The following is a 27,331-nucleotide window of genomic DNA, read 5'->3' on the forward strand; positions in this document are numbered from 1 at the left end:
GAGATGACTAATAAGCATGGTCTCTTGGATATGTTGCCATTGTTAGATATGGCTATGATGTATGGATGTGTAGGTGATCTGGCTAATAAGTTTACACTCACTCTATTATGCCATTGTTAGATATGGATTTGTTGATTATATTATATATATGTATTTTCCTAATACAAGTTGATTCGTGGCCTTGGGATCAGTGGTTAGGATTGAGACATATATTTCCAGAAACGAGTAGCTTGTATAGGTGATTTGTATGACCTGTAGTATAGGGGACTCTTGACCACCCCGTTTACGATTTTCAGTTGATACCCTCTATTAGGTTGAGGTTGCCCTATACATAGTGAGCATCTATTAGTGTGTGTGTGTGTGTAATTATTGCATGAGTTTTAGTTAGAGAAGGATTATTTATCAGTTCTCTGATTGTGTTGTAGAAGAAAGGACTAGCTTGTGGGTTTAACCAACCATTGTTAATATTTTTCAGGTCCACATCAGTTCCAATCTTAGTGTTGAGTTTGTGCTGATAGTTTTCATCACTCTTTCGGATTCGATAATGTAGGATATTAGCTCATGATTTTATTCTTTAGACTTAGATATTATTTATGGATAAGAGTTTGGCCCCTCAGTACTCGATGATGAAAAACACTAGAGTAATGATCGTGGACGCTCCAAGGATGGGTTACTTCATCTCATCAGGGAGGAAAACAAAACCATATATGTGAAACCAAATTTTCCAAAAAACTCTAGTCATTTTGAATCTCATTTCAAAAGATGAAATTGTCAATTTCTATACAAATTTAACATTTGACTCATTCCGTATCAAATACATATATATTTAATTAAATAAATATTCACAAACATATTTTATAAATTATCCATTATGAAGGAAGAAGTTATACCAATGGACCATCCGCATATTTTATTCTAAAAACTTAAAATACAAATTAATCATGTTTTGTATAAATCATTTCAAGTAAAATATTTTATTTTTAACATTATCTAATAACCTAATTGAAAGAGCTTTTAACTCTCAGTGAGGGTGTTTATGTTCCAATATCCATCCCCTAAAAAAGAAAAAAGAAAAAAATGCTTTATTTCCGCTCGAATCTATTTCTTTCTTTCTTTTGAAGTCTAAATTGATAGAACAGAGTTTGGCCCCTCAGCTTGCATAAATCAAAAGATCTGACAACAACTATTACGTAATTAGTGGAACATATTTTGTTCCTAAAATCTTTCCTTGTGTTTGTAAATTGTAATCCACTTCCAAAAGTCAAAAAGTCAAAGATATATAGGTTCTGTTTATTTGGTAAAATATTTATGAAGAAAAAATATTAAAATTTAAGTAAAATAATTTACCCATCAATTTTTTGGAAGTTATTTTACACCCCCGATGAATCCAAAAAAAAAAACTAAAAAAAAATTGTCTGAAAAAGGAAAAAAAATCGGCAAAAAATATTATAAACGAGCCATAATGTTAGTGTGTGATACAATATACAATTTAAAACTTTTTGTAGGCATCTTATTCCCTTAATAACTTTATTTAGCAAGCACCAAGTGGATTATCCAATGGCTAGCAATTGTCTTAACATATTAAAGGAGCTTTATCCTTTGTTCTAGCACCACTACATGATAGATATGGTTTATCCTACTGTCCTAAAGCCTTATAAATTATACAGGGTCTTCTTTTTCAGCTTTCAAGGACAACTCAAGGTGATAGATTCTTTCATGACCCTTACACATGGGCAAACAGCCAAAAGGGATCAACTCTCTCTCTCTCTCTCTCACACACACACATATATATATTTGGGTATCAGATATATCTACAAATACCAGATCCATTGTGAAGAGGACCACACAATTTAGGTAAATATTACAATCTTCTGATATAAGCTTACACATATTGATAAATATTACAACCTCTTTCTCTTTTCATCTTCTTAGGGCAGCAAAAGGTAAAAAGATTCTTTCATGGCCCAAAAAACAAGAACAAAGAACCAAAACAGAACCTTGTATGGTGTCAACTGTCACACAGACCAGACCTCACCAATCAATTCTATCTTAACCTCAAATTTTTGGTACATTCACTACCTAATTACACATATTAGTACATGTTATATTACCTTCATTCTGTAACAGAAGAGACTCTTTTTAATTCTATTTTGCGAAAAAACATCATATTTTATAATCATTCACATCCGAGAAGAATAATTAAACCCCATATAACGGATCAAAATTCTCTCCGGCGTAGCAGTTGTCCAATCCCCTCCGGTTAGTGATGCACCTTAAAAAAATATTGTGATGCAAAATTTTCCCAACGTGCACACTAACTAGAGGGGACCTTGCCCAGGAAAGGATTTTAGTCCTCATATAACACCCTTTTATATATCCATCAACATAGGTAGTCCCCCTATCCTACAACTTGCCAACCTACCCAAACTCCCAACCTAACTACCTTTCATACATACCACCCTAGGAAAATGAACAGAAAATTTCTTGCATGCCTTTTGATCAGCTTATATGCTCAAGTCCTATCAAGCTTGGCTCTTGAAAGTTCTTTCACTTCAAGAAACAGAGGAATCGACATCCCAAAACGTGTAATACTCGAACTAGAAGTTCATGGTAAGAATTTCTTTTGATCTTTGCATAAAAAAAGTTCACTTCACTGTTTCATAATCACTGCTCATCAGATACATGTATGTGTGTACATATGTCTGTATAAACAGGTGCAAACGGGACAATCGCGTTGCGTAGATATGGTAGTGACAGAGAATATGAGGCAAAGAATGGAATAACGACCATTGCGAGGAGGTCAAAGCATGGGGCTGCAAGTGCTGTTCACCGACCTCGTCCTTCAGAGAAAAGTGCAGTATCACCGCTGAAGAGTCGATCTTTCTTCGTCTCTGCCTTGACTGCCTGTGTTAGCTTTGCTTTGTTCCTTCTTGTTCTGCTCTGATTTTTGGAGCTGATTTAAAGTATTTATTTATGGTCAGGAAGTCTAATAGTTCATGACTGGTAAAAATGTAGAGACTGCGTGTTTTTTTCTCCATTTATTTTTCTATAGGCTTCCTTGTGCTCTAATAGAAGTTGTGTACTACTGAAAATGGCTATAATTTGTTTATCATCTTGGTTGTACCTTATTTGATGAGTGTTATTTACTGGGTTTTTGATGAAAATAAACTTGATTTTAGAATTTTAGTATTTAATTAGTCATTTTAAGTATTTGTCTTACATGGTGTATGTGGACATTTAGCATGTTAGTGGGTAGTAAATTATCTTAATAAGAATTTGTATATAAAAGTTAATGTGATGGTGAAGATTATGTAAAATCAAGAGTCATGAGAGTTAAAGACTAAATGGTTATGTTAGTGGGAGTTAACCTACTAAATATCATGTTAGTGGGAATAGTGGATGTAATTAGACATTTAAATGTAATGGTCACACATACATATGTGAGGCCTATATAATCAGGTACTCTAGTCATTTTAGAATAAGTTGGGATTAATTGAAATAATATATTTCTTCCTCCATCTCTCTTCCAAATTATAGTGAGTTGTATTTGTTTGTCTAACCCACTTATTTCCAACAAAGTGGTATCAAATTGAAGCCATAAAGTGGTAGAAAAAGCCAACAGTTTTCTCTTCCCTCCCTCAAGAACAAATTGATCATATTATCCTTTTCCATATAGGATAAAATGGAGTGTGTGTGTGTGTGTGTATATATATATATGTGTGTGTATATATATAAATCCTCTGACCAAAGAAGGGAAGAATTGATCAGGAAGAAATTATCAAAATATCTTATCCCACACACTGAAGAATGCAACTGAGGAGGAACAAAAGATCATGAGAGTAAATCTTGAACAATTTGATGGAGAAATATCCTTTCTTGTTTTCCCTACTTTGTTACATTGAATACCATTGTGTAGGTATAAACCCATGTATAAATCAACACAATTCATCAGTTGGACAATCGATCATGTCTAAAGGTCAGTTTTATCCATCAAAAAGTGACTCCAAGTGAGCATTACCCCGTGACCTAGTTGGTAGAGCGCCTAATTCTCGGTGCCCATTTCGAGTCCCCTAAAAGTATGCACACGCCTTTAGATCAGGCTGCAATTCTAAGTAATCAAGAGCTGACCTTAAATAATCGTTGTCCATCGGCAATAATGCATCATGAATTCTACTGGCAGCATACCAAAGTGGCTTTGATTGAAGATCCCCCGCTACTGCAATAGGAGTGGCAGTGAAAATCACATTGCCAAAGTAGCCAGCTGGTGGGAGTGGAGGTTGGAGGCTGGACCGTCCATTTTGTCGCAATGTACAGCTTGGTTTCTTGATCATCTGAGAGTCAACATGCTTTGCACGCACAACACCACACATGCCCTGCTAGCCTTTCATATGAGCCAAATCTAACCATATTCCCATTTACATTTGAGAATGTTGAGTTGGTCCTGGGTTAGCTTGAAAATGGAAACAGTTACCTTAGGAACTGATTGGGATTCTGTTGTTTGGAGAGAAGGCTTTCATAGCAGGAGGGGGAGGTTCCGGTCGATGAGTGGCGAGCCGTTTTAGACCACTTGTTTATAAAAACAATTAAATGTAAAACATCATCTCATCACTGTAAACCCACCACAGGTAGACTTGGTAATTTATTTATTACCAATACAATAAAAATATATATATATTAAAAATCATATCTTAAAAAGTTAGGTTCTTAAAAACGGACACTTAAAATGGTACAGAGAGATTAACAAACATATTATCCGAAAATAATTAGACTGTCATAAAAAACTAACAATATGCTAGAACAAGAAAAGGGATCTAGCGGCCCCTACTTTCTAAAGGAAGGTCAAAGATTCAAGCCTCAGTAGAGATATGTGTGTGTGAGTACTAACGAATTCGATTATGAATGTGTCATGCTTGGAGTAAACAGCTCTAAGTCTAACTGATTTCTAAAACACTTCCATGTATCAAGTTCCTACCTACAGTTGACCTAGAAACAAATATGGACCATGAGTAGATCATGTTGTGGTTTTGTGGAGTCTGATTAGGTGAAAGATTTTTAGGAAGATTTAATTATATGGAAACTTCAAGACTGCTAAATTTTAGGAAAAACTCAGTTTCCTCGTCTGTTTTAACTTCCTTATTGGTTTTGGATTCTATAAAAGGAAATTTCTTTTAGGACAAATTATTTAGGGCTATATATATATTAACTCTAATCAGATCTTAGGGTGTGACAAAAATAGAAAGAAGAAAAAAGAGAGGATCATCATACGTATTGTATGATTGATTAATTTGTGTCAATATAAGAGAGAGCAATTGAGAGAAATTGAGAAAAAATTCTCCATTGAAATTCTTCATCTTCTTCATAGTGAATTTGTTTGGTGTGCTCCATGGACGTAGCCCTAAGATTTGGGTGAACCATGGATATCTTGTGTTCTTGTGTATTTTTTTTTTATTCTTCGTGATTGCTTGTTTATTCCATGAACAACGTTATTTATTTTGCGTTTCCATCACAACAACTGGTATCAAATCCGGTTGATTGTGCAGAGCAACACCAACAACTGGTATAAGAGCCTTTGGTTGAGAACCTAGTGCACAGAAGGTATTTAACGAAATTATCTGTCCGTTCGAGTGGGAGTAATGGTATCAGAAGATAAGACATCCACATCTATGATTGAGAAGTTCGATGGCACAAACTTTGGCTTCTGGAAGATGCAAATAGAAAACCTCTTGTTTTAGAAAAATCTGTACCATCCTTTGGAAGAGGAGCCAGAGGATACAAAGGATGCAGAATGGGAATTTCTTGATAGGAAGGCTCTTGGCACCGTTAGATTGAAGTTGTCAAAGTCAAATGTCTTTAACATCAAGAACGAGAAAACGACGAAATCTCTCATAACAGCCCTTTCTAGTATGTATGAATAACCTTCTGCAGTAAACAAGGTGCACTTAATCAAAAAGTTGTTCAACATGAAGATGGTTGAAGGTGGTAAGTTCAACGAACACCTAAATGTGTTCAACAAGATAGTTAGGCAATTAGAGTCTGTTGATATCGACTTCAAAGACGAGGTCTGAGCACTGCTAATTCTAGGGCAGTTACCCGAGAGTTAGAGTGGCACAATTACAGCGATCAGTAGCTCTGCAGGGAAAACCAAGTTGAAGTTTGATGAAGTTGTGAGCATGATTCTGACTGAAGAAATCAAAAGGCAAATAGTAGGGGTTTCCACTAGTGGTTCGGCATTGAATATTGAAAGCAGAAGCAGGGGTTCAAACAAGAAGAAGGACAACGGTAATAGAAACAGAGGCAGATTCAATTCAAGGAATGGAAGGACACAGTCTCAAAATTTCAAAAATTCCACAAATCTCAGTGACGTTGAGTGTTGGAATTGTGGAAAGAAAGGACATTACCATGTTAATTGCAAACTTCTAAAGATGGGAACTGAAAGAAAAGCTGAAACAAGCGTTGTCTTAGAAGAATTAGATGATGCATTGATATGCTCTTTGGAGAGCAAGGCGAAGTCATGGGTTTTAGATTCTGATGCATCGTTAGCACCTCAAGTAAAGAACCATTTAATAGCTATGAACCAGGTAACTTTGGCATAGTGTATCTTAGTGATGATCAGCCTTGCAGCATCGTTGGCAAAGGTGAAGTACAAATCAAGTTGAATAGGTCATCTTGGAAGTTGAAGAATATGAGACACATCCCTGACTTGAGGAATAATCTGATTTTGGTGGGACAATTGTCAGAGAAAGGTTTTGTTACAACATTCAATGGAGACTCGTGGAAAGTTTCCAGATGCATTATGACCATTGCAGGTGGTAAGAAATATGGCATTTTCTACACAACTACCAGTGCTTGTGGGTCTATAGCAATTGATATTGACTTCTGTGAGAGTTACGTGATGGGCAAGCATGAGAGAGTCAGTTTTAAGAATAGTGACAGAGATCTCAAAAAAGAGAAACTTGAGCTAGTTCACACAGATGTCTGGGGCCAGCCACTGTCTCATCCATTGGTGGAAAATCCTACTTCGTGACTTTTATTTATGATCACATGAGGAAGGTATAGGTTTTTTTTTTAAGCACAAATCTGAGGTATTTGATGTGTTCAAAAAGTGGAAGGCATGGTAGAGAATGAGATAGGTTTGAAGATTAAGAGGTTGAGGTCAGACAATGATGTTGAGTATGAAGACACTATATTCAAGAAGTTCTGTTTTGATAATGGGATTAGATTAGAGAGGACTGTGCAAGTAACCCCACAGTAGAATGGGGTAGCAAAATGGATGAACTGAACATTGATAGAGAGAGCCAGAAGCATGCGCATATATTCTAGTCTACCTAAATAGTTTTAGGCAAAAGCAGTCAATACATCATCCTACCTAATTAGTCATGGACCATCGGTGCCTTTGGAGTATCGAATACCAAAAGAGGTATGGAGTGGCAAAGAGGTAAATATTTCATAGTTGAAAGTTTTTTGTTGTATTGCATATGCGCATATTAGTGACTATACTAAGGGAAAGCTCGACCCCAAGTCACTAAAATGCATCTTCGTTGCGTATGGTAAAAATGAGTTTGGTTATCGACTTTGGGATAATCAGAACAAGAAAATCATCAGAAGTAAAGATGTGGCTTTCAACAAGAATGTGATATACAAGGATAGAGATGCACAGTCAACTAATCCTATATAGAGTGAGCCTGAGTTTATTGAATTGGATGATGATCCAGAGAGTATTGTCGCGGAGCAAACAGATGAAGGTTCTTGGCCAGAACTCACAGAGCATAGTTCACTGTGGATTCTAACTCTTAAGCCTCTACCTAAAAGGTCCACGCGTCCTCATGTACCGAATCGTAAATATATGGATTATATGTTGCTCACAGTTGATGGTGAGCCTGAATGCTATGATAAAGTATGTCAGGTTGAATATGCTAGCAAGTGGGAGCTTGCAATGGAAGATAAGATGAAGTCCTTTATCTCCAACAAAACATGGGAACTAGCCAAGTTGCCCATAGGGATGAAGTCTCTTCACAACAAATGGGTGTACAGGGTAAAAGAGGAACACAATGTTTCCAAGAGATACAAGGCAAGATTGGTGGTCAAAGGCTTTTAGCAAAAGTAAGGCATTGACTACACAGATATTTTTTCCCTGGTTGTGAAACTGAGTACCGTTCGCTCAGTTCTTAGCATTGTTGCAGCAGAGGGGTTGCACCTTGAGCAGTTAGATGTCAAAACTGCTTTTCTCCATGGTGACCTAGAGGAGGAAATTTACATGCAAAACCAGAGGGTTTCTCAGTCAAAAGGAAAGAGAAACTAGTGTGCAAATTGAAAAAAAGCTTGTACGGTTTGAAGCAAGCCCCGAAGCAATGGTACAAGAAGTTTAATGGTTTTATGAAATGACATGGCTACAATAAGTGCAATGCTGACCATTGTTTCTAATTCAAGAGGTTCAAGTCAAGTTTCATTATCCTTCTACTTTATGTTGATGACATGTTAGTGGCAGGTTTTGATTTTGAAGAAATCAGCAAATTGAAGAAGCAGTTGTCTAGTGAATTTGAGATGAAGGATCTTGGTGCAACGAAGCAAATTCTTGGGATGAGGATTAGCAGAGACAAGTAGAAAGATACTTCACAATTGTCTCAAGCAGAGTACGTTGAACGGGTTCTGAAGAAGTTTAACATGAATAATGCTAAGGCGATGACTACTCCCTTAACTAATCACTTCCGATTATCTCAAGATCAATGTCCATAGACAGGGGATAAGAAAAACTTCATGGCTAAAATTCCATATGCCTCAGCCATTGGAAGTTTGATATATGTCATGGTGTGCACATGACCGGACATTGCATATGCAGTGGGAACAGTAAGCAAGTTCATGAAGGATCCGGGCAAGTTACACTGGGAAGCAGTGAAGTGGATATTAAGATATCTACGGGGTACCACAGACAGATGCCTATGTTTTAGAAAGGACGAGGTGAAGCTACATGGCTATGTAGATGCAGGCTAGTGAGGTGAACCACAGAAGAAGTACTACCGGGTATGTGTTCATGGTGGGTACAACTGCAGTTAGTTGGGTTTCGCAAATATAAAGGATTGTAACGTTATCTACTACAGAGACAGAGTATGTGGCGATAACAGAGGCCAACAAGGAGATGATTTGGTTATAAGGTTTGTTGATAGAGTTGGGATTCTAATAGGTGAAGAATGTTTTGCACAGTGATAGTCAGAGTACGATACATCTGGCAAAGAATTCAGTATTTCATTCAAGGACCAACCATATAGGACTTCGGTATCACTTTATCAGATCTTTGTTGGAAAATGGGGTGTTGACACTTGAGAAAATACTTGGCACCAAGAATCCGACTGACATGTAGACCAAGACAATGACCGTGGAGAAACTAAAGTTGTGCGCAGTTTCAATAGGTCTTCTAGCTTGAAGACAGCGAGAAGCGTACCGACATGCATATGACATGCATAAGAAAAATATGGAATGGGTTTACAATTGCTCTAGCCTCCAAGTGGGAGATTGTTATGGTTTTGTGGGGTTTGATTAGGTGAAATATTTTTAGGAAGATTTAATTACATGGAAACTTCAAGATTGCTGAATTTTAGGGAAAATTTAATTTTGTGATCTGTTTTAACTTCCTTATTGGTTTTGGATTCTTTTCTTGCTGGACAAATTATTTAGGGCTATATATATATATATATATCAACTCTAATAAGATCTTAGTGGTGTGGTAAAAATAGAGAGAAGAAAAAAGAGAGGATCATCATACGTGTTGTATGATTGATTAATTTGTGCCAATACAAGAGAGAGCAATTAAGAGAGATTGAGAGAAAATTCTCCATTGTAATTCTTCATCTTCTTTATAGTGAATTTGTTCGGTGTGCTCTATGAACGTAGCCCTAAGATTTAGATGAACCATGTATATCTTGTGTTCTTATGTGCGATTTTTTTTTTATTTTTCGTGATTGCTTGTTTTCTTGAACAACGTTGTTTATTTTGCATTTCTGCCACAACAACTGGTATCAAATCCGGTTGATTGTGCAAAGAAACTCTTACAGATCATCCACTTAAATGCATGTGTTATAGTACATCTCTTACATTGGGGTGAACAAAAAGAATTTTAAATTTTCACTATTTTAGGGTATGAAGAATAAAATTGAACCACAACACTGTTGAAATGTGACTGTGATTAGTAAGTCTAAGAATTATATAATTAAGTAGTCCTATGGCCAGTGAAATAAGTTGCATACATATTTGTTGGACCAAAAAAAAAAAAAAAGGAAAATTATACTTAGATAGAGTTTGGTGTCCTAAATAACAAAGTGATCTATTTCAAAAGTTTATTTTTCATTTTACATATGCATAGAAAACTATTGTCCAAGTCCAAAATACCCTGCAAACTCTTATTCCAATATGCCAAATTAATTATCCTTCTTAAATAAAAATAAATAAAAAATATTTCAATATATATATATGGTTTTTTTCTGTAATATATATACCACATGCAATTCCAAAATGCCCTCGAAGCTGAAAGTCACTTGGAAGATCTTGTTTTTCTAATTTTTTGAGTTAAAAAAAAAAAAAATTTTGATTTGAGAAGGATAATTCAATATTTTAGACCTGAAGAATAATTCTCAATGCATATGTAATTAATTTGTTTAATTCAACCAAACTGAAAAATCAACTTTTAAAATAGACCCCTTCGTTATTTATGACTCCTAATTCTACTAGAGTGTAATTTTCCCGGCGAAAAAAGTTAAGAGAAAAAGAATTAGGCTGCATAATGTGATACAACTAAGCAAGGGCGGGGCGGATCCAGGAATTGTCAATGGGAATGATTAGTATTTGGGTAGACTAATACTATTAAAAAAAAATAAAAAATTGAACTGGACTAAAATTGGCTATAGTAATAGAAATTAATTTTTTTTTGGGTGGGCTGCTGAATCCACCCTTGCAATTGAGCATGTGATGATCAGATCTACATAAGGTGTGAAAGCTGCTGCATGTCTCCTTTTAGATTTATTTTTGTAAAAACATTTTTAATTACTTCAGCCCATGTAAACAAACTCCTTTTCCTTTTCTAATCGCACCATCCTCAGATCTATGTTGTATATAGTCATACCACATTAGTCTGCATTCTCGAATTTATCACTAATCGGCACTAATCCTAGTTTTCTTCTCACACTTTCATTAATTTAGTTTAGTCACTCTTATCATATTGTAACATACTCATTTCTGCTACATTAATGTGTTGTTCTTGTTTCTTTTTCAATGCCCATACTCTGCGCCATATAAATATAGATGACCTAATAGGCTAATTACCATATTTTTCGAATTAAATAAAACAACTCTGCGCAATATAAATATAGATGACCTAATAGGCTAATTACCATATTTTTCGAATTAAATAAAACAAGCTTACCTCCATTTTATTCACTACAATTCTACTTACTACATCGCCATTTAACTCCTAAATAAGGAAAATAGTTATTTTGAGTAACTCTTTGGTGTTGAAGTGAATGTCTATATTGTCATCTTTTGTTACTTTCTCAAATTTACATTTTATGTTCTCATTTTAGTTTTACAAACTTTTAGGCCTTTTGCTTGTAGAGTCTTTTTTCATGTTTTTAATTTCGTTGCTAAGGCTTACTTAGAGTTAGAGGTATCTAATAAAACTATGTGATCAGCAAATAACATTCACCATGGAACGTGTTTTTAGATATTTTTTTGTTATTTCATGTAACACCATCGTAAATGGGTACGGACTCTGTAACTTTTATGTAATCCTACCTTTATGAGAATTCACTAGTTTCTTTGTATATTTTGTATTATTTAATTTAAAGATTCCCAAAATGTCTTCTTTGTTTTTTCATCTAGTTATTTTATTTCTAAACATTGTTTCTCACGCTAGTTTTTTTTTTTTTTTTCAACCCTTGCAAACAGAACCCAACAAAAACAAACATTAAACATTGTCCTTCACCGCTAAATGAAGAATATCAGCAAGAATAAAACCAAGAGCAGTCTCCGTACAGATGTGAGAACGAGATAACTTTGCTAGGGCGTTTGCAACCTCATTGCCATTTCTATGGACATGGCTAATATGAGCTAAAGAGAATCGCCGAAACGTCACCTAAATATCAAAGCAAATTGAATGAATAGCAGTTGGACCAGGAGCATCGCCATTGATAGCATTGACCACGATCAAAGAATCACATTCAAACCAAACATGAAGATATGAAAATGAGAGAGCTAGCCCAAAGAGCCACTTTTCTAAGACTTATAGCTTCAGCAACAGTTGCACTGGCAGCGGGGAAAGGAGAAAAAATCACCGCCTGGTAAAATATGGCCCATAGAATTACGAAAGACAGCACCACCACCACCCATCTAGGAAGAAGAGAGATCAGAAGCATCAACGTTACATTTAACCATACCCACCCTCGGAGCCAGCCATCGAGAAGGAGACGAAGAGGAGTTTGGAGATCCGGAAAGAGAGGATCCGGAACCTAAAGTGGAGGAAATGGAAGATGAGACCTTTTTATACTCCCAAACTGAGACCACGCCACAGCAACAACTTGATGGGAATCCCACCACGCATGTTCGAACACACACTTAGCCTGACGCTAGTTCAATAGTTATTACCTTACCTTATCTCCTTTTCTTTCTTTCTTTTTAACTTCCACAACCTTTTCTCTCAAATTTAAGTCCACTAATAAACTTCCTTCCTTTCTATGATTTTCTTTGTCACCCACCTAAAAAAAAGTTTGTATTCTTCCTCAATTTCTCTCGCATTATCCCCTTTTCATTTGGTTGTTTTTGTAGATAAGGTAATTTGATTTTTCTTCGTCCATGAGTTCACTACACTTACCCGTTAATGTCCCTATATACCATGTTCCTATACTAATTTTTTGTTTTTTTATTATTTTTATTTGTTCCATTTGGAAGAGAATTAGTCATAATGATTTGACATAAATTTTTAGTTTGTTGTCTACTAGAAAGTACGAACACACCTAACAGGGCAAAGAATCCATGTCAAATACATGTCGGACATCGACACACCTCGGACACACCTCGACACACGTCGAACATGCCCAAAACACTTGTCTAAATTTTTTTTTTTTTTGAATATTTGAACAGGGCGCGGATATGGCACAAACACGTTATGCACACACGTCAGACACACTATGGATACGTGTTCGACATGCGTGTCCCATTGTCAAACACCGACACATGCCTCGACATGTTTCAGACATGCCCAAAACACATCTATAGATATATATACATATATATATATATATATATATATATATTTTAATATTCGAACATGACGTGGACATGGCACAAACACACCATGGATATGTGTCAAACATGCATATCCCATTTTTGGATATATATATATATATATATATATATAAGTAGGAGTTTTAAGAAAGTTTTAGAAAGAAAGCTAGGTTGAAGTGTAAATATGAGGAGTTGTTTAATAGTTTTTAGTAATATGATGGTCATTACATAATTACTTAAAATTTACTTATCAAAAAAATATTTACTTAAAAGTTGTTTATTTAAACAATTTTATATTAAACAAGATATTTATTGATGTAGGACAGAATTCTAAACAGTTCTACAAGTCCATTTTTTACAGGAATGGAGTGCTCTTTGGGTAGATAAGACGCATTGAGAAAAACCCACCAGCTTTTGCTCGTGGGCTGTTGGTTTTTGGCTGAAAACCTTCGTTAAGGGCTCCAAAATCGCTTTCTCTTGTGTGTTAGAAGGTGTGTCGATTATTTCGGGATTTTTGTTCGAGGCCTTAACGAATTCGAAATACTCTGGAATTTTATATTTAGTAGTTTTTATTGATTAGGTTTCTTACTTTATTTTTTCGAAATTTTTAGAGAAACATTATTTTTATATTTATTTTTAGTGTTATTTTCCTTTTGCTATTAAATTTCTTTATGTTTTTAGTTTCCATCTATTGTTAGGTTTTCTTTTATTATAAATACATGTACAGCAAAGTGCAAAATTAATTTTATTCATTCAATTAATCAATACAATATCAGATTTTCTTTGAATTTATCTCTTTGTTTTGTGGATACAAAGTTTTTACTTTGTTAAGTAGTTTATCGTTCCTTGTAAACAAACCTAGCTACCACTTACGTCAGTTGGTATCAGAGACTTGCCTTTTCTTGATTTGATGGCGATTGATAGTTTGGGTTGCTTCCACTTTTGCAACGATGATCATAAAGGAAAGGCCATTGGGCAGATATTGTAATGTCCCGAATTTTTCGATATTTTATTTATTTTGTTTTATTTTATTTTCCATGCATTGTTTTACGCACCATGTGGGACCCGGTTATTTTTATTGCATATGTTTATTTATTTATTTAGGACACTGAGGTGTTTTATATACATGTGTGTACATATATATATATGGTGGGTTAGTGGAGGAAGATATTTTGTGGCATATGGGTAATTGTTTATAGGAAGAGGGTTAGTTTGGTACATTGGTGGGTCAAAGTGGAAAACCCATTTTGGGCCACACATTTTGAAAGGCTAAGATTGAGCCTTAGGTCACCACACCATCATTTCCTCTCTCTCCTTTTGAAAGGCTACGATGATGATGTATTGTGATGTATTGTGTTGATTTCTGAGAGAAATGTTAATGTTGATATTTAGCATGTATATTATGGCCATTGGTTGGGTTATGGGTCGGAAAGGATGTTTTAAATGGTTTTAAATGGTTTTGTAAAAGTTGATTTTGAAAGGTTTTATTCGAAAAGGTTTTGTGAAGACGGACGCATTAGAGTTGCCATGTGGTCCAAGGTTAACTAATCTAGAAGGGGGCACAAAACGGTTTGGACGTGTGTAATTGAATTACCTAGGCCCCAAATGACGCTAGGGAGATACCCTAGGTCAAGAATTGTAATGTTTCTAATTTTTGCCATTTTTCACTTTCTGGAATTTTCTGATTTTTCGAGGGTATTTGCGTTTTTCTTCGTTTTGCATGCCACGCTGGCCCGAGGGGTATTTTGGTCATTTTTTTGAGCCGAGGGTTTTAAAAGTGTATTTTTAATTATTTTAAGTCAATAAGAAGTGACGGTATCAATTTTAGAATTTTTCAGGAGTCGGGACGATTTCTGGACTTGGGAGCTTCTCCCGGTTTTGTCATTTTAAGAAAGGGGCATAATAGACTTTTCTCACATATATGTATACATCTATATCTATATATTAGAGGTAGATATTTATGAGACAAAGGAGACAATGTATGATTTGAAGAAGGGCAAGATTGTAACTTTGCACAAAATTAGAAATCAACTAAAAGTTAACACATGGCAAGCCAATAATCAAAAGTTGAGATTTTTATCACACCATCACCTTTCCTCCTCTTTCATTTTTGGCACTACGCTCTCTCCCTCTGACCATTCTTTTCTCTCTATATATCTATCTATATTCACTAAATGTCTTCCACCCTTTGATCTTGATTTTGGAAAGGTTTGAGTTAGATTTTGAAGGAAATGAAGGAGGAAAGTTGGAGAACTTGGTATGAGCTTCAAATTGAGGCCTATATTGCCAGGGTTTTGAAGGATTTCAAAATTTTGGAAAGCTTAGGGCTTGTTTGGCTTGCTCCATTGAGGTAGGGGTTTCTAATTTATATTTTCTTGGGCTTTTGTGAATTTATCTTCTTAAAATTGTGGTTAGCATGCTTAATTTTGTAAAAATTTCATGATATATTGTATATATGTTGTACCAAAGTTGTGACTATGTGTTGCATGGTATATATGATGATGAAGCATGCTTAATTGATGATTAATTGGTGCTCTTGTACCTTTGGTGCTAAATTTCAAGACTTGAAAGTATGAAATATGCCATAGAAATTTTATGAAGCGTGTGACTATGTGTTAGTTAAAATTATATAAAAAAAAACATGTTTAATTGATGATATTACTTGCCTATGGTAAAATGCTAGATTTTTTACAATATAGAAGTATGTTGTTTATTTTTTGAGATTTCCCCTAAGGCTTGTTGTATGTAGTTGTTGACCTATATACTATGGAAATTATTTATATTGGCATGATTGTATTAGGCATGATGCATTCATGTATTTCATTGGGAAAGAAAGGAGAAAAAGTGTTTTAAACTAATGAAATTGTTTTTGGGAAAAAAGTTTTCGAAAATGTTTGTGAAAGCCCAGACACCTAGGAGGCGCCTAGTGGTCTGTGGTGTTAGTGTGATCTAGAGGGGGTTAGAGAGAGACTCTAGCGTGGTTAAACTACCCAAACAACACCATGGAGGTGCCATGTGGTCGGGGAAGAATAGCCAAGCCCTCCCTCGTGACGCTATGGAGGTGCCTTAGGTCGGATTACACTAATAGTTCTGAAGTTGAAACGGAAATGTTTCGAAAATGGGGAGCGACATGAGCATTGCATTGCACTTCATTGGAATACATGGTGCAATTGTGACTTGGATGACATTTGTATTTATATTGGATATTGTGGTTATGGTTTACATCCCCGATATAGTATGATCTCGTTCTTTTGTTTTCTATTCTACACGTGAATTCACGGGGTCACAAGAAATGTGTCATAGACACTTCCTACTACGCTATATGCTTACCCTTTTATTATTAACATTTTTTAGGTTTGGGAAAAAAAGTGGCGGACAACAATCCACCACAGGCCTAGTCGGGTTGAAAGATACTTGGACTTTTTTTGTGCTTGATGTGTATACTACCCTTTGTTGTAAATTGTATTAGGTGCCAATTTGTATCTCATGGCCTAATTAAAACTTTTGAATTTCATGTAAGGCTTTAAGGCCATGTTTATGAAGTATTACGGACTTATTTAAGTTTAGACAATAGAGTGGACTCATGTATGGTTTCATTTGAATGAATTGGTATCTAGATGAGTTAATTTCATTGTTCTATATATATGATTTGAGACGGGTTTGGGCTTTGAGTAAGGTCACCACGGGACCAAAGGAGTGCCCAAGTGCACAAGATCAATTTTAGGCATTTTCTGGGCTAATTTTAAGGTTCTAGACATCTTGAACCGGTTCAGCCCTATTGAATCGGTTCAAGAGGTGCATTTGGTTCACATATGGGCTTACTGCCCATCTTGAACTGGTTCAGGATTCTTAAACTGGTTCAAGTCTTCCAGTATGTCATTTTTGCCTTGACAGTTTGACAGCTTTGATCACTAGATTTCGGACGGTCATAACTTCTTCGTTCTGAACCCAAATAAGGTTATTCTTGAGTCCATTTTCAAAAATTTTGAGTTAAATTTCCAATGAGACTAATCTCATCCTCAAATTCCATTCATGTTGAGAGTTATGGTTGTTTTAGAGGAATAGTGTCAGAATTTACCTTGAACCGGTAATGGCGCTTTTGGGAATTCATATCTGGTGACTGTAGAACCTCACCGAGCATCATGGAATGACTAGAATAGTTGTTTTAAACCTCATTTGACTAATTTAAGGATGGATTATCCATTCATATTGTAAAAAGGCCATTTTACCCCTAGTATGTCCTCTGGTTCGGGTAAGGACCCGGTTAGCGATCCGGACCCCCAGTTTGTGTCATTATAGGAATAGCTAGTCAATTCCCTTCATGACGCTTTAGAGATGCTTAAGGTTGAATTGTTATAATGTCTCAGATTTTTTCAGATTTTGGTTATTTTATTTTATTATTTATTTTTCGTGCATTGTTTTATGCACAGTGTGGGACCCGGTATATTTTTATTGCATCATTATTCATTTTGGGTCATTAATTGAGGTGTTTTGTATATATATATATATATATATGTGTATATATTTGTGGAGTTAGTGGTGGAAGAGATATTTTGTGGCATGTATGGGATTAATTAAAGAAGGAAGGTTAGTTTGGTACTTTGGTGGGTCAAAGTGGAAGATTTAATTTGGGCCACACATTTTACGGCTAAATTCAAGCCTTAGATTTCGTTCCATTATCTCATGACATTCCCTCTCTCGACACACACTCTCTCTCCTCTATTGTTCTTTTCATTTTCTTCTTCCACCTTCTCTCTAAGATTTCTCCATGAAGGAGAATGATTTGTGAGAAGCCATAGTTAGATGGTGTTTTCCGAGGGTTGCACCCCGAAATCCACGGTTTATGATACCAAAAGATAATGGTGTAGAGTTACGATAAATGTGGCCAAGTTTTACATTTAGAAATTGCCACTACTACCTTTCACTAAAAATATAGCTAGGGCAAGTAGGGATCGTCCTAAGGGATTGGTGGGTCGTACTAGGTTGAGGAATCAAGATTAGGGTTAGTAGGTCGAGTGATCAAAAGATTGGTTGGTGGTTGAATTACACTAAGATGCAATTTAAACTAAAGTAGGCAATTAAATGTAATGGAGAGAAAATAAGAGAGAGATCTTGGGGTTTAGAGATCACCACTAAGCATAGCTTTTCTACACCCTTAATAAATGATTAATGAGGGGGAAAAACATGTATTGCAACAAAGTGTGTGTGTGTGTATGGTTGTTTCAATAAGCATGGATGACAAATTAAGCATATATTGTCTAAGCAACATGGTGGATAGCACAACATATCAAATTAAGCCATTAATCCTTTCTTTAAGCTCACAACCAAACGCATCACAAGGTTAGAGATATATGTTATTTGCTTTCATAAGTATGGAATATCAAATAACAAGCATGGATTGTCCTCCCATTTAACATCTAAACTACAACTACACTAAAATTAAGCTAATGACATGATATTAAACTAATTAAACTAAGGGAGAGGTACAATCCATCAAGAAATAAGTATGAACCATCAAATAAAACACAAGAGCATTCCATTAAGCACTATGTCTTGACAATTTCTAGATCTATAACATTAATACACATAGACATGCATCAACAACACAAGAAATAGAGACAAACACATGAACATCTATTCTAGCATACATAGACATATGGATAGAATGAAATGATCAATTGGAAGCATTAAACCATATAAATCATTGAATAAACAAGATCTATATATATAAAAGTGTCAAAACATGTATCACAATACAAATACCCTCAAAAATACATAAATCAAGATGTAGAAAGCATGTTTAGGGCTAACTCTAGCCCCAAGAGGATGTCTAGCCACTCATGGATGGTGTCTTCTAACCCTCAAGGGCTAACTCCATGGTAGAGATTGCTCCTCTTCTTGGTTGATGGAAGAACTCCAAGCTTGTGTCTCTAGCCTCCTCATTTCTTTTCTTCCTTACTAAGATATGAAAATTGTGCCTCTCAAGTATATCAAAAGTCTCTAGTCTCCTCATCCCCCCCTCTCAAAAAGTGGCTCATATTCCTTATATAGGTAGGTCAAATATCACCACAAATGAGCTGGGCTTGTACACCAATATTCCTCCAATGATTGGATATGAGACAACTTTTAATGAGCTAGAATTTGGATTTTCTCGGGATTTGGGAAGTTCGATCGATCGAACTTGTGGTGAGATCGATCGAATATGGCTGAGATCTATCGAATTGAAGCTGGATCGATCCTCTATGGCAGCGCCTTTTTGGATAAAAACAAATCTGAGATATTTTGAAAATATTTTTGAGAAAAGGACAAAAGTGGTTGGTAGGGTGGTACAGCTGGATAAGATCTAGCATGTGGATAAGGACAAGAAAGTTCGATTGATCAGAGAATCAAGTTGGATCGATTGAACTTTGAGATCTTTGAATAGGGACAAACATGGCTCAGATCCATCTTGAAGTGCTGATATCGATGAAAGTTGGATCGATCGAACTTTTCTTGAGATCGATCGAAGTTGCAGAAATTCCACCATTTGCTTCCCTTTGCTCTACTTTGCTCATTTCTTTGATTCATCCCAGAATTGCTTCATTTCTGCTTTTATTTGGCTAAGTTAGCTTATTTTGGGGATAAGTACCTGAAAATGGAAATAATACAAAATCAATCTAAAGCGGGAAAATAAGATAGATAAAGGTTCTAGAATACCTAAGCTTAAGGGGTTTAAATGTGCACTTTTCAGCGCTCATCATTAGAGAAGTTGCAGATTGTGGCAAGGGCTTCGTTTTGGTACCGATCTTGCATGTATTTAGTGAGGTTTGAGTTTGGAGTTTTTGGCTTTAGAGTTGCATTCTTGAGGTAAAGGTGTCTAAAACATTAAGTTTTGACCTTTGTTGAGCTTTCTTGTTTGATTTCTTGCTAAGCATGTTTATAATGATAGATCTTGAAGTGAAGATGTTGGTTATATGTTTATATGAATAAAGCATGTCCAAAGATGATGTTGGTTGTGTATACATATACTTGGTTGCGAAATTGGTTAAAGAGCATGTCTTGTGATGATTTGTTTTATTGAGATTACATATATATACACGATGATGATGATGACGACGATGATGATGTTGATGATAAGCATGTATGGTTAAATTGATAAAGTAGTAAAGCATATATATGTGGATTTCATTCATGTCATGGGCATGGTAAAGGGATTGAGGTGAAATTGTTTTATAAATTGTGTTGGAAGGTTTTGTGGAAAGAAAGAATGTTTTAATAACTTCAAAAGGGAAAGGTTTTGTGAAAGAAATAATTTTTTTAAAAAAAAATCGAGTTTCGCGAGCTCGGGCCTATTCAACCTAGAGGGAGCAAGTGCTGGATTTAGACATGTAACGTTATTACTAAGCCCCAAATGGTTGCCGAATTTGAAACCAGGGATAGCTAATTAATCTTACCTCGGTAAAGTTGGTTAGCTATTTTGGGTGTGTGTTGCATTGGGCCAAGACAATGGTTGGGAAGGCATTGCATTTCATGGCATATTGGCATTCTTGATAATGGTTGATTCTGTGATGATAATTTTTAATATGAATGGTATGGATTATGGTTTTGATAATTCCCCGAGTATAATCCCGACTTCTCTTTACCCCACTCTTTGTTTGTCAACTCAAGGGAGTCAAAAGCCGATGCTTTAGGCATTTCCTACTGAATTGTTGAGCTCACCCCTTATCTTAACATTTTCAGGAAACCGGAGAAGGTATGGAGGCAGACTTGTATCCAAGGACTTTAACGTAGTTAAAATTTTTAATTGTAAAAGTTATATAATCATGGCTATGTCGGCCTCATTTTGCAATCAAACTCTTTTGTATTTGTATATAATGGAACATGTATGTTTGCAGTTTTCAAACAATGTATAAACGGATTATTTGATGGATGCATATGTGTTAATCTTGCATATTCCGATGTTTATGGACTTATATTTTCATGATCTTAGTGTTTGGGATGCATATGGAAGGGTTGGGAAATGATATATTCGATCACATTGATTTTGGATCAGATCTGGGAGTCATATGTGCATATAGATTCACTCATCTATGCGGATAGATGCTCTCATCTATGCGTACAGATCCCTTTAAGTGTGTGCACAGATGGTCCCTCAGCTTTGTAACTCTACTGGAATGGCCATCTTAATGATAGGATGGACCAAGTGTGCACACAGATGGTCATCTATGTGTACAAATCCACCAAGTGTACGCATAGATGGTCCAATATTCACTGTTTGACCCCAAATTTTGGTATAATTACATAACTACCCCCAGACTTCAACTAAAGCACAGAATGGGCTTAGAAGATGACCGTTTCACCCTTGATGAGCTATGGAGCCATAACAAGTGTACTAAATGACTATTCTACCCTTTTAGGTTCCAAAGTATTATTTGACCATGCCAAATGACCATTTTACCCCTATGGGTTCTAGACTTACTTTGATGACGTGGAATGACCATGTTGCCCCGGATTTCATTTCAAATTCATTAAATGACCTTAGTAGATGACTGTTTTACCCTTGATGGTCTTAAAGCACTAACGTAAGGTTAAATGACCATAGTACCCTTGTATGTCCTCGGGTTTGGGTAAGGACCTGATTAGCGATCAGGATCCCCAGATGTAGGTCGTTACAATTGTGTTAACATTTTCGGTGTGGATTGTGTTATGATGGAAATGATTTTGGGAAGGCAGAGATTGTATCTCATGGTATTCATTTCATTATTGAAAGGTATGTAATTTAATGTGTTATATATGGCAATTTTCCCCATTTAAATGATCCCTTCTCGTGTTATCCTATGCTTTGGTTGTGATTCACGAGATTACAAGAGGTGTATTTTAGACTATCTCTATTGAACCGTTGTGCTCACCCTATATTCTAATATTTTCAGGAAATGGCAACGATGTCGTAAATGAAGCACCCTTGTAAGCTTAGTTGTAGCTTAATAATTATTTTTGCTATCTTTTTGTAAAGGTATTCTTTTGAGTATTTGATAACATGTAATGACTTTATTCTTTTGCCGGCTTCAAGAGAAGCCGTTGTATTTGTGGCCACGGAGGCCTTGATATGTAATTATATTCTTTTGGATCTAATTTTATCATTCAAAGATGTATGGATGTTTCAATGGACATTTGATTCTTATATGATGAATGTAGGATGTTATTTTGATGATTCAATGCAATGGTTGTATGTTAAATAATGTCTATTTTCATGTTGGTTGCCTTGGGATTGCATTAGAATGGGTTAGGAAGGTGATCTATACGATCACATAGACTTTAGGCATGATCTAAACAGTCAAATGGGCTCGGCAGAGAAAGATTTTGGCCAGATCCCTCATCTATGCTCATAGATCCTTTATGCGCACAGATCATTCCATGTGTGCGCACAAATGTGCAATTGTGCTCACAGATCCCTTCATATGTGGGCACAGATGGCCCCTACAGCTTGGTTGCTTCACTGGAATGTGATATAAATGATAGGTTGTGATCAAGTGTGCACACAGATGGTCCAGTATTTGCATTTTGACCCTAGACTTCAGTATAATTACATATTTACCCCTGGACATATTCCTAATCATTGAATAACCCTAATAAATGACAGTTTTACCCTTTTTGAACCGCAAGTCATATATGACCTTGCCAAATGACTATTTTACCCTTAGGGACTCTAGAGTCACTATATTAATGGGAAATGACCATAGTACCCTTATGTAGCCTCGGGTTTGGGTAAGAACTCGGGTAGCGATCCAGACCCTCGAGTTTGGGTCTTTACATATATGCCTATTCAAGATCGATTCATAGCAATTGGTTTTGGAATTGGTGGCAACCAGGTTCGTGGTTTAGTTCAATGCACTCGGACGATTATAAGGTATATCAAGACGTCGAATGTCTGGTCAAGTGAACCGGATGATGTAGGACATGTTTAATTTGTCTATCTGAATAGGTTGGTTTTAAATTAATGTGATGCGTATGAGGTGCATGGTGGGACTATGGGTGAGTTAGTTATTTGTTAAGTTTAAAATTGGTATATGGTTGAACTAAGGCATGGTTGATTTGCCAAAGTCTAACTCAATAGATTTAAGATGGCATGGTTTATTTGCCAAAGGCATGGTTGAATTGTCGGCATGGTTGATTGTCAAGTATAACTAAATATACTTAAGGCTGCATGGGTGATTTGCCACAGACATGGTTGAATTGTCGGCATGGTTAATTTGTAAAGGTTTCACACAAGATACAAAAAGGGGTCATGGTTTATTTGTCAAAGTATAAATAACTATACTTAGCGAGGCATGGGTTAGTTGCCCAGTTATGAATAAAAATATGTCTATACTGATAGAACTGAATCCACACGAGAACAGAATTGAATTTTAAAAGCAAATAATTCAAAGTTTTGTGAATTCCGAGGACGGAATTCCGTTTGTTATGGGGAAGAATGTAATACCCCTAATTTTAAAAGGATATTCCTGGTATATAATTTATTATTTATTTGCATCTTGTTTGATTTATATGTACTTATTTGCATTAATAGTTATTATTTGATTTATTTGATAATTATTTGCATTATTTGGATTAATTTTGTAGTTTAGTTTTCAGTGAATTAACAGTTTTAAATAATTAATTTTGTAGCAGACTAAGTTGGTAACATATATAGTTTCATGGGCCGACTAGGATTGGAATTAGGGCATAGTCTCTAATTATTCATGGACTAGGGTTATTGATTTACACCTATAAATATAAGCTATATGGTGGTTTAGGGTTTTAGTAAAATAAGCAAACTTCTGAAGGAAACAGAGAACGTAAGATACAGAGTGAGGTTGGAGAGAAACAGAGCAAGTTTGTGAGGTTTCCGACTGAGGCTTCAAGGTCAGACCTAGGTGAAGGGAAAAGCAGAAGTAAGAGGAGGCTAGACAATAACTCAGTGTTGCCGGAACAGTGGACACGACGCCGGGATTTCATAACTGAAATCACAGGCAAGTTCTTTTCTTCCTCCTTCCCTTTGGCTTGTGTTCTGTGCACCTAGGTAGCCTCTAGGGTTTAATTAATTATGAACTGAGTTTTACAGTTATATTAGATGCTATATTGATGCTCTGTATGTGTTGAAATCTGTTCAAGTATAGTTCATGCATGTCTGATTTAAATTGTGTTCATAAAGCATGTTTAGTTTGTAGAACTTATAATCTCTGTATTGGATTTCAATTGCTGTAAACACACCATGGGGATTGTACTGGACATAGTTAAGACTCTTAGGAATAGTTTAAAACCAAATAAAAAGGGTTAGAAGCGGCCGGCATTGAAGAAGAAGGTCGCAGAAAGCGCAGACGCAAGAGATGACTCTCAGAGAGGGAGAGAGCCGACTCCAGGAGGAGGGAGCCGGCTCCCCCCCATTGTAGAGCCGGATCTAGGAGAGGTAGAGCCGGTTCTGCCTACCTAGAGAAGGCTCCAAGAATTTGGAGCCTACTTTTTTGTTTTCTGGAGCCTGCTCTACAAGTTTTAGAGCAGGCTCTCCCACGGAAGTTGTTTTCTGAAGTTTTCTAGGCAGTGTTTGGACGGTTTAATGTTTCCTGAACTGCTTTGTGAGTGTACTGGGGTTCCTAAGTGAAGTTTTAAGAGTTATTAAAATCTCTTATTGCATGGTTTATGTCCAAAGAATGGAACAGTATAAAAGTAAACAATTTAGCATACGGTTAATGGATGGGAGGAACTGAATTGTTTAATTTAATTTTAACAATTTGTTGGATTATAGCATGAATATAAATCTTGTTTAAAATATATGATTTTTATATTTTACTTTGATCATCTCTTATTTGTGAAAACGTATTTGCAATAGCTCTGTCATGTGTGTTTTTCTCGTTTCTGTTTCGGCATAAAACGTTTCACTGTTTTAAGTTTGTTTTGAAACTCACTGAAATAAACCAAGGTCTGAATTAATACTAGATGTAATTTAAGACCTTTAAGATCAATTAGAGGAAAAACAATAAGGTTGGATGTTGCCGGAGATGAAGCAGAGACGTGTAGTAGGGAAAAGAAAAGGCTCTGGACTTAGAAAGAGAAGGCTCTATGGAAAGGAGAAGGCTCTGGATTTAGAAGAGAAGGCTCCATGTCAAAAGAGAGGGCTCTTTGTTTTAAAAGAGAAGGCTCCAAGCTAGAAGAGCCTGCTCTCCAAGAATTAGAGTAGGCTCTTTGTTACGAGTTGTTGTTACTATTGGAGCATGGGAATTATTCTGATTATTTTGGGACTTTACAGAGTGATTAAGAATTAATGTAGGGTGTTAATAGGACCTTTAATTGGTTAAAGTTTACCTCTGAATTAACGGAACAAACCGTATAAAATCTACGCATCTTGTATACGGTTAATGGATGGAAGAAAACTTAAATTGCCTAAGCTTAATTTTGGCAATCCAGTGGGATCTAATATGTTTATAACACTTATTTTAAATGCATGATAGGGTTATCTATGTATTTGTTTTGATCTATTCATGTTTTGGGACGCTAATTGTCGAAATATTAAACCTTTTCTACAATTACTTGGATTATTGTTGGATTGAAATTGCTAGAATAATGAAACATTTTCTGCAATTATTTGGATAATGTTTTGGACTGTAAATTACTAAATTATGATTTATATATTGTAATTTACATGGATATGGAGAATTGTATGCACCGGTATGGGACGGTGGCATACTAGGGACGGTTTAGCTTCAAAATGCTAAGACCTAACCTATCGGATTAACGGAATGGATTGTAAACTATTGAATCCTAAATTTGTGTTTAAGTCAGATCAACTGACTAAGTTAAGTGACTTCCTGGATTGGTTGGTTGTAGTTAAGTCATATCAACTGAATAAGTTGAGTGACTATCTAGACTGCATTTTGTATGTCTCCTCAATGAATAATTGAATGACATACTCTGGTTTTGGATGGACTTTAGATATATAACTATGATACCACGAGATGAGCTTGAGTCTCAGACTCGTTGGTTAGGGTGCGTATATGCAGTGGATGCGTAGCTAGATATAGTAGATAGGTGTACCCTGTTAGGTCTAGGTACTCATGCCCACCTTTGGGTGCGTTTTCGCATGATACCTTCTATTCAGGTTGAGACCCCTATTGTAGTCCAGTGAATGTCCTTAGTGTGGATATATATATACTTATGGACTAAATAGATATTGTGAGGTATCTAGGGTGTATCTGCTTATCGGGTCTCTGTATGGATTGCAGTTAGATTATAACTTGTTTGTGGACCTGACCCACTATTATTTTTCAGGTAATGGATGGTTCCAGGTTGTAGAGCTTGTTCGTGCTGAGCAGAGACGGTTACTTATTCTTCTGACGATGTAGGAGTTTTCTTCATGGTTTAGCATTAAGTTCTTCAGTTGTTATTTTCCAGTGTTGGAGTTTATTAGGGGTCCACCAGATGGATTCCCGAGTTGTATTAAAAATGAAAAAGTTGGATGTATCAAAATAATTCTTTATCTATAAAATTTTATTCTGAGGTTTCAGTTTTTGGATTATCATTCGTGTTTCTTTTCAGCAATTTTATTTATTTCTGTTTATCTTAATTGTATTATGTATTCATTTATTGCTAATTGGTTTGATATCCTCAGGTAATCGGGCGTGGGCCTAGCCAACCCATATCCGAAAATCTGGGGGTATCACAGAGGGCCAAATAGTGCCCACAACCAAGCTTGGAATTAGTATGAAGCTTTAAAGAACCAAAATCAACACATTCAAACAATAACTTTCAAGCAATCAGACCAAACTCGAATTGATTATCAAAAGCATTTGACTGCATCAATTAATTGTATTCGGTATTTGTTAGAATAAGGGCTGCATTTCGTGGTCATGATGAATCTAGGCATTCAAGTAATCAAGGAAATTTCCTCCAGCTTTAAAGTTTCTTACTAATCATAATGAGGATGTTAAATCAGTAGCATTAAAGAATGCTCCTAAAAATCTCAAGTTAACCTCACCTGATATTCATAAGGATATTGTGAATGCTGCTGCCATTAAAACTACTAATGTTATTATTAGTGATATTAGAGATGAAC

General features: G+C 35.8%; 1 protein-coding gene across 1 annotated transcript; it reads left to right on the forward strand.

Annotated features, from left to right (window-relative positions):
* The first annotated feature begins 1,968 nt into the window (after positions 1–1,968).
* LOC132285727 (uncharacterized) lies at positions 1,969–3,181 on the forward strand. The gene is made up of 2 exons (XM_059787919.1): positions 1,969–2,610; positions 2,715–3,181. The coding sequence occupies exons 1-2, from the start codon at positions 2,469–2,471 to the stop codon at positions 2,942–2,944; spliced, it is 372 nt and encodes a 123-aa protein (XP_059643902.1). The 5' UTR covers positions 1,969–2,468; the 3' UTR covers positions 2,945–3,181.
* The last annotated feature ends 24,150 nt before the right edge of the window (positions 3,182–27,331 follow it).

Source organism: Cornus florida, unplaced genomic scaffold (genome assembly GCF_030987335.1).
Source record: "Cornus florida cultivar Cherokee Brave unplaced genomic scaffold, ASM3098733v1 CherokeeBrave_3.0.0_Hap2_Chr11, whole genome shotgun sequence".
Classification (NCBI taxonomy): domain Eukaryota; kingdom Viridiplantae; phylum Streptophyta; class Magnoliopsida; order Cornales; family Cornaceae; genus Cornus; species Cornus florida.

Bases quoted from the DNA above. Each gene is read 5' to 3' on its own strand.
- LOC132285727 (XM_059787919.1), top strand. From the start codon at position 2,469: ATGAACAGAAAATTTCTTGCATGCCTTTTGATCAGCTTATATGCTCAA. The intron at 2,611-2,714 runs GTAAGAATTTCT...CTGTATAAACAG, and splicing joins ACTCGAACTAGAAGTTCATG to GTGCAAACGGGACAATCGCG.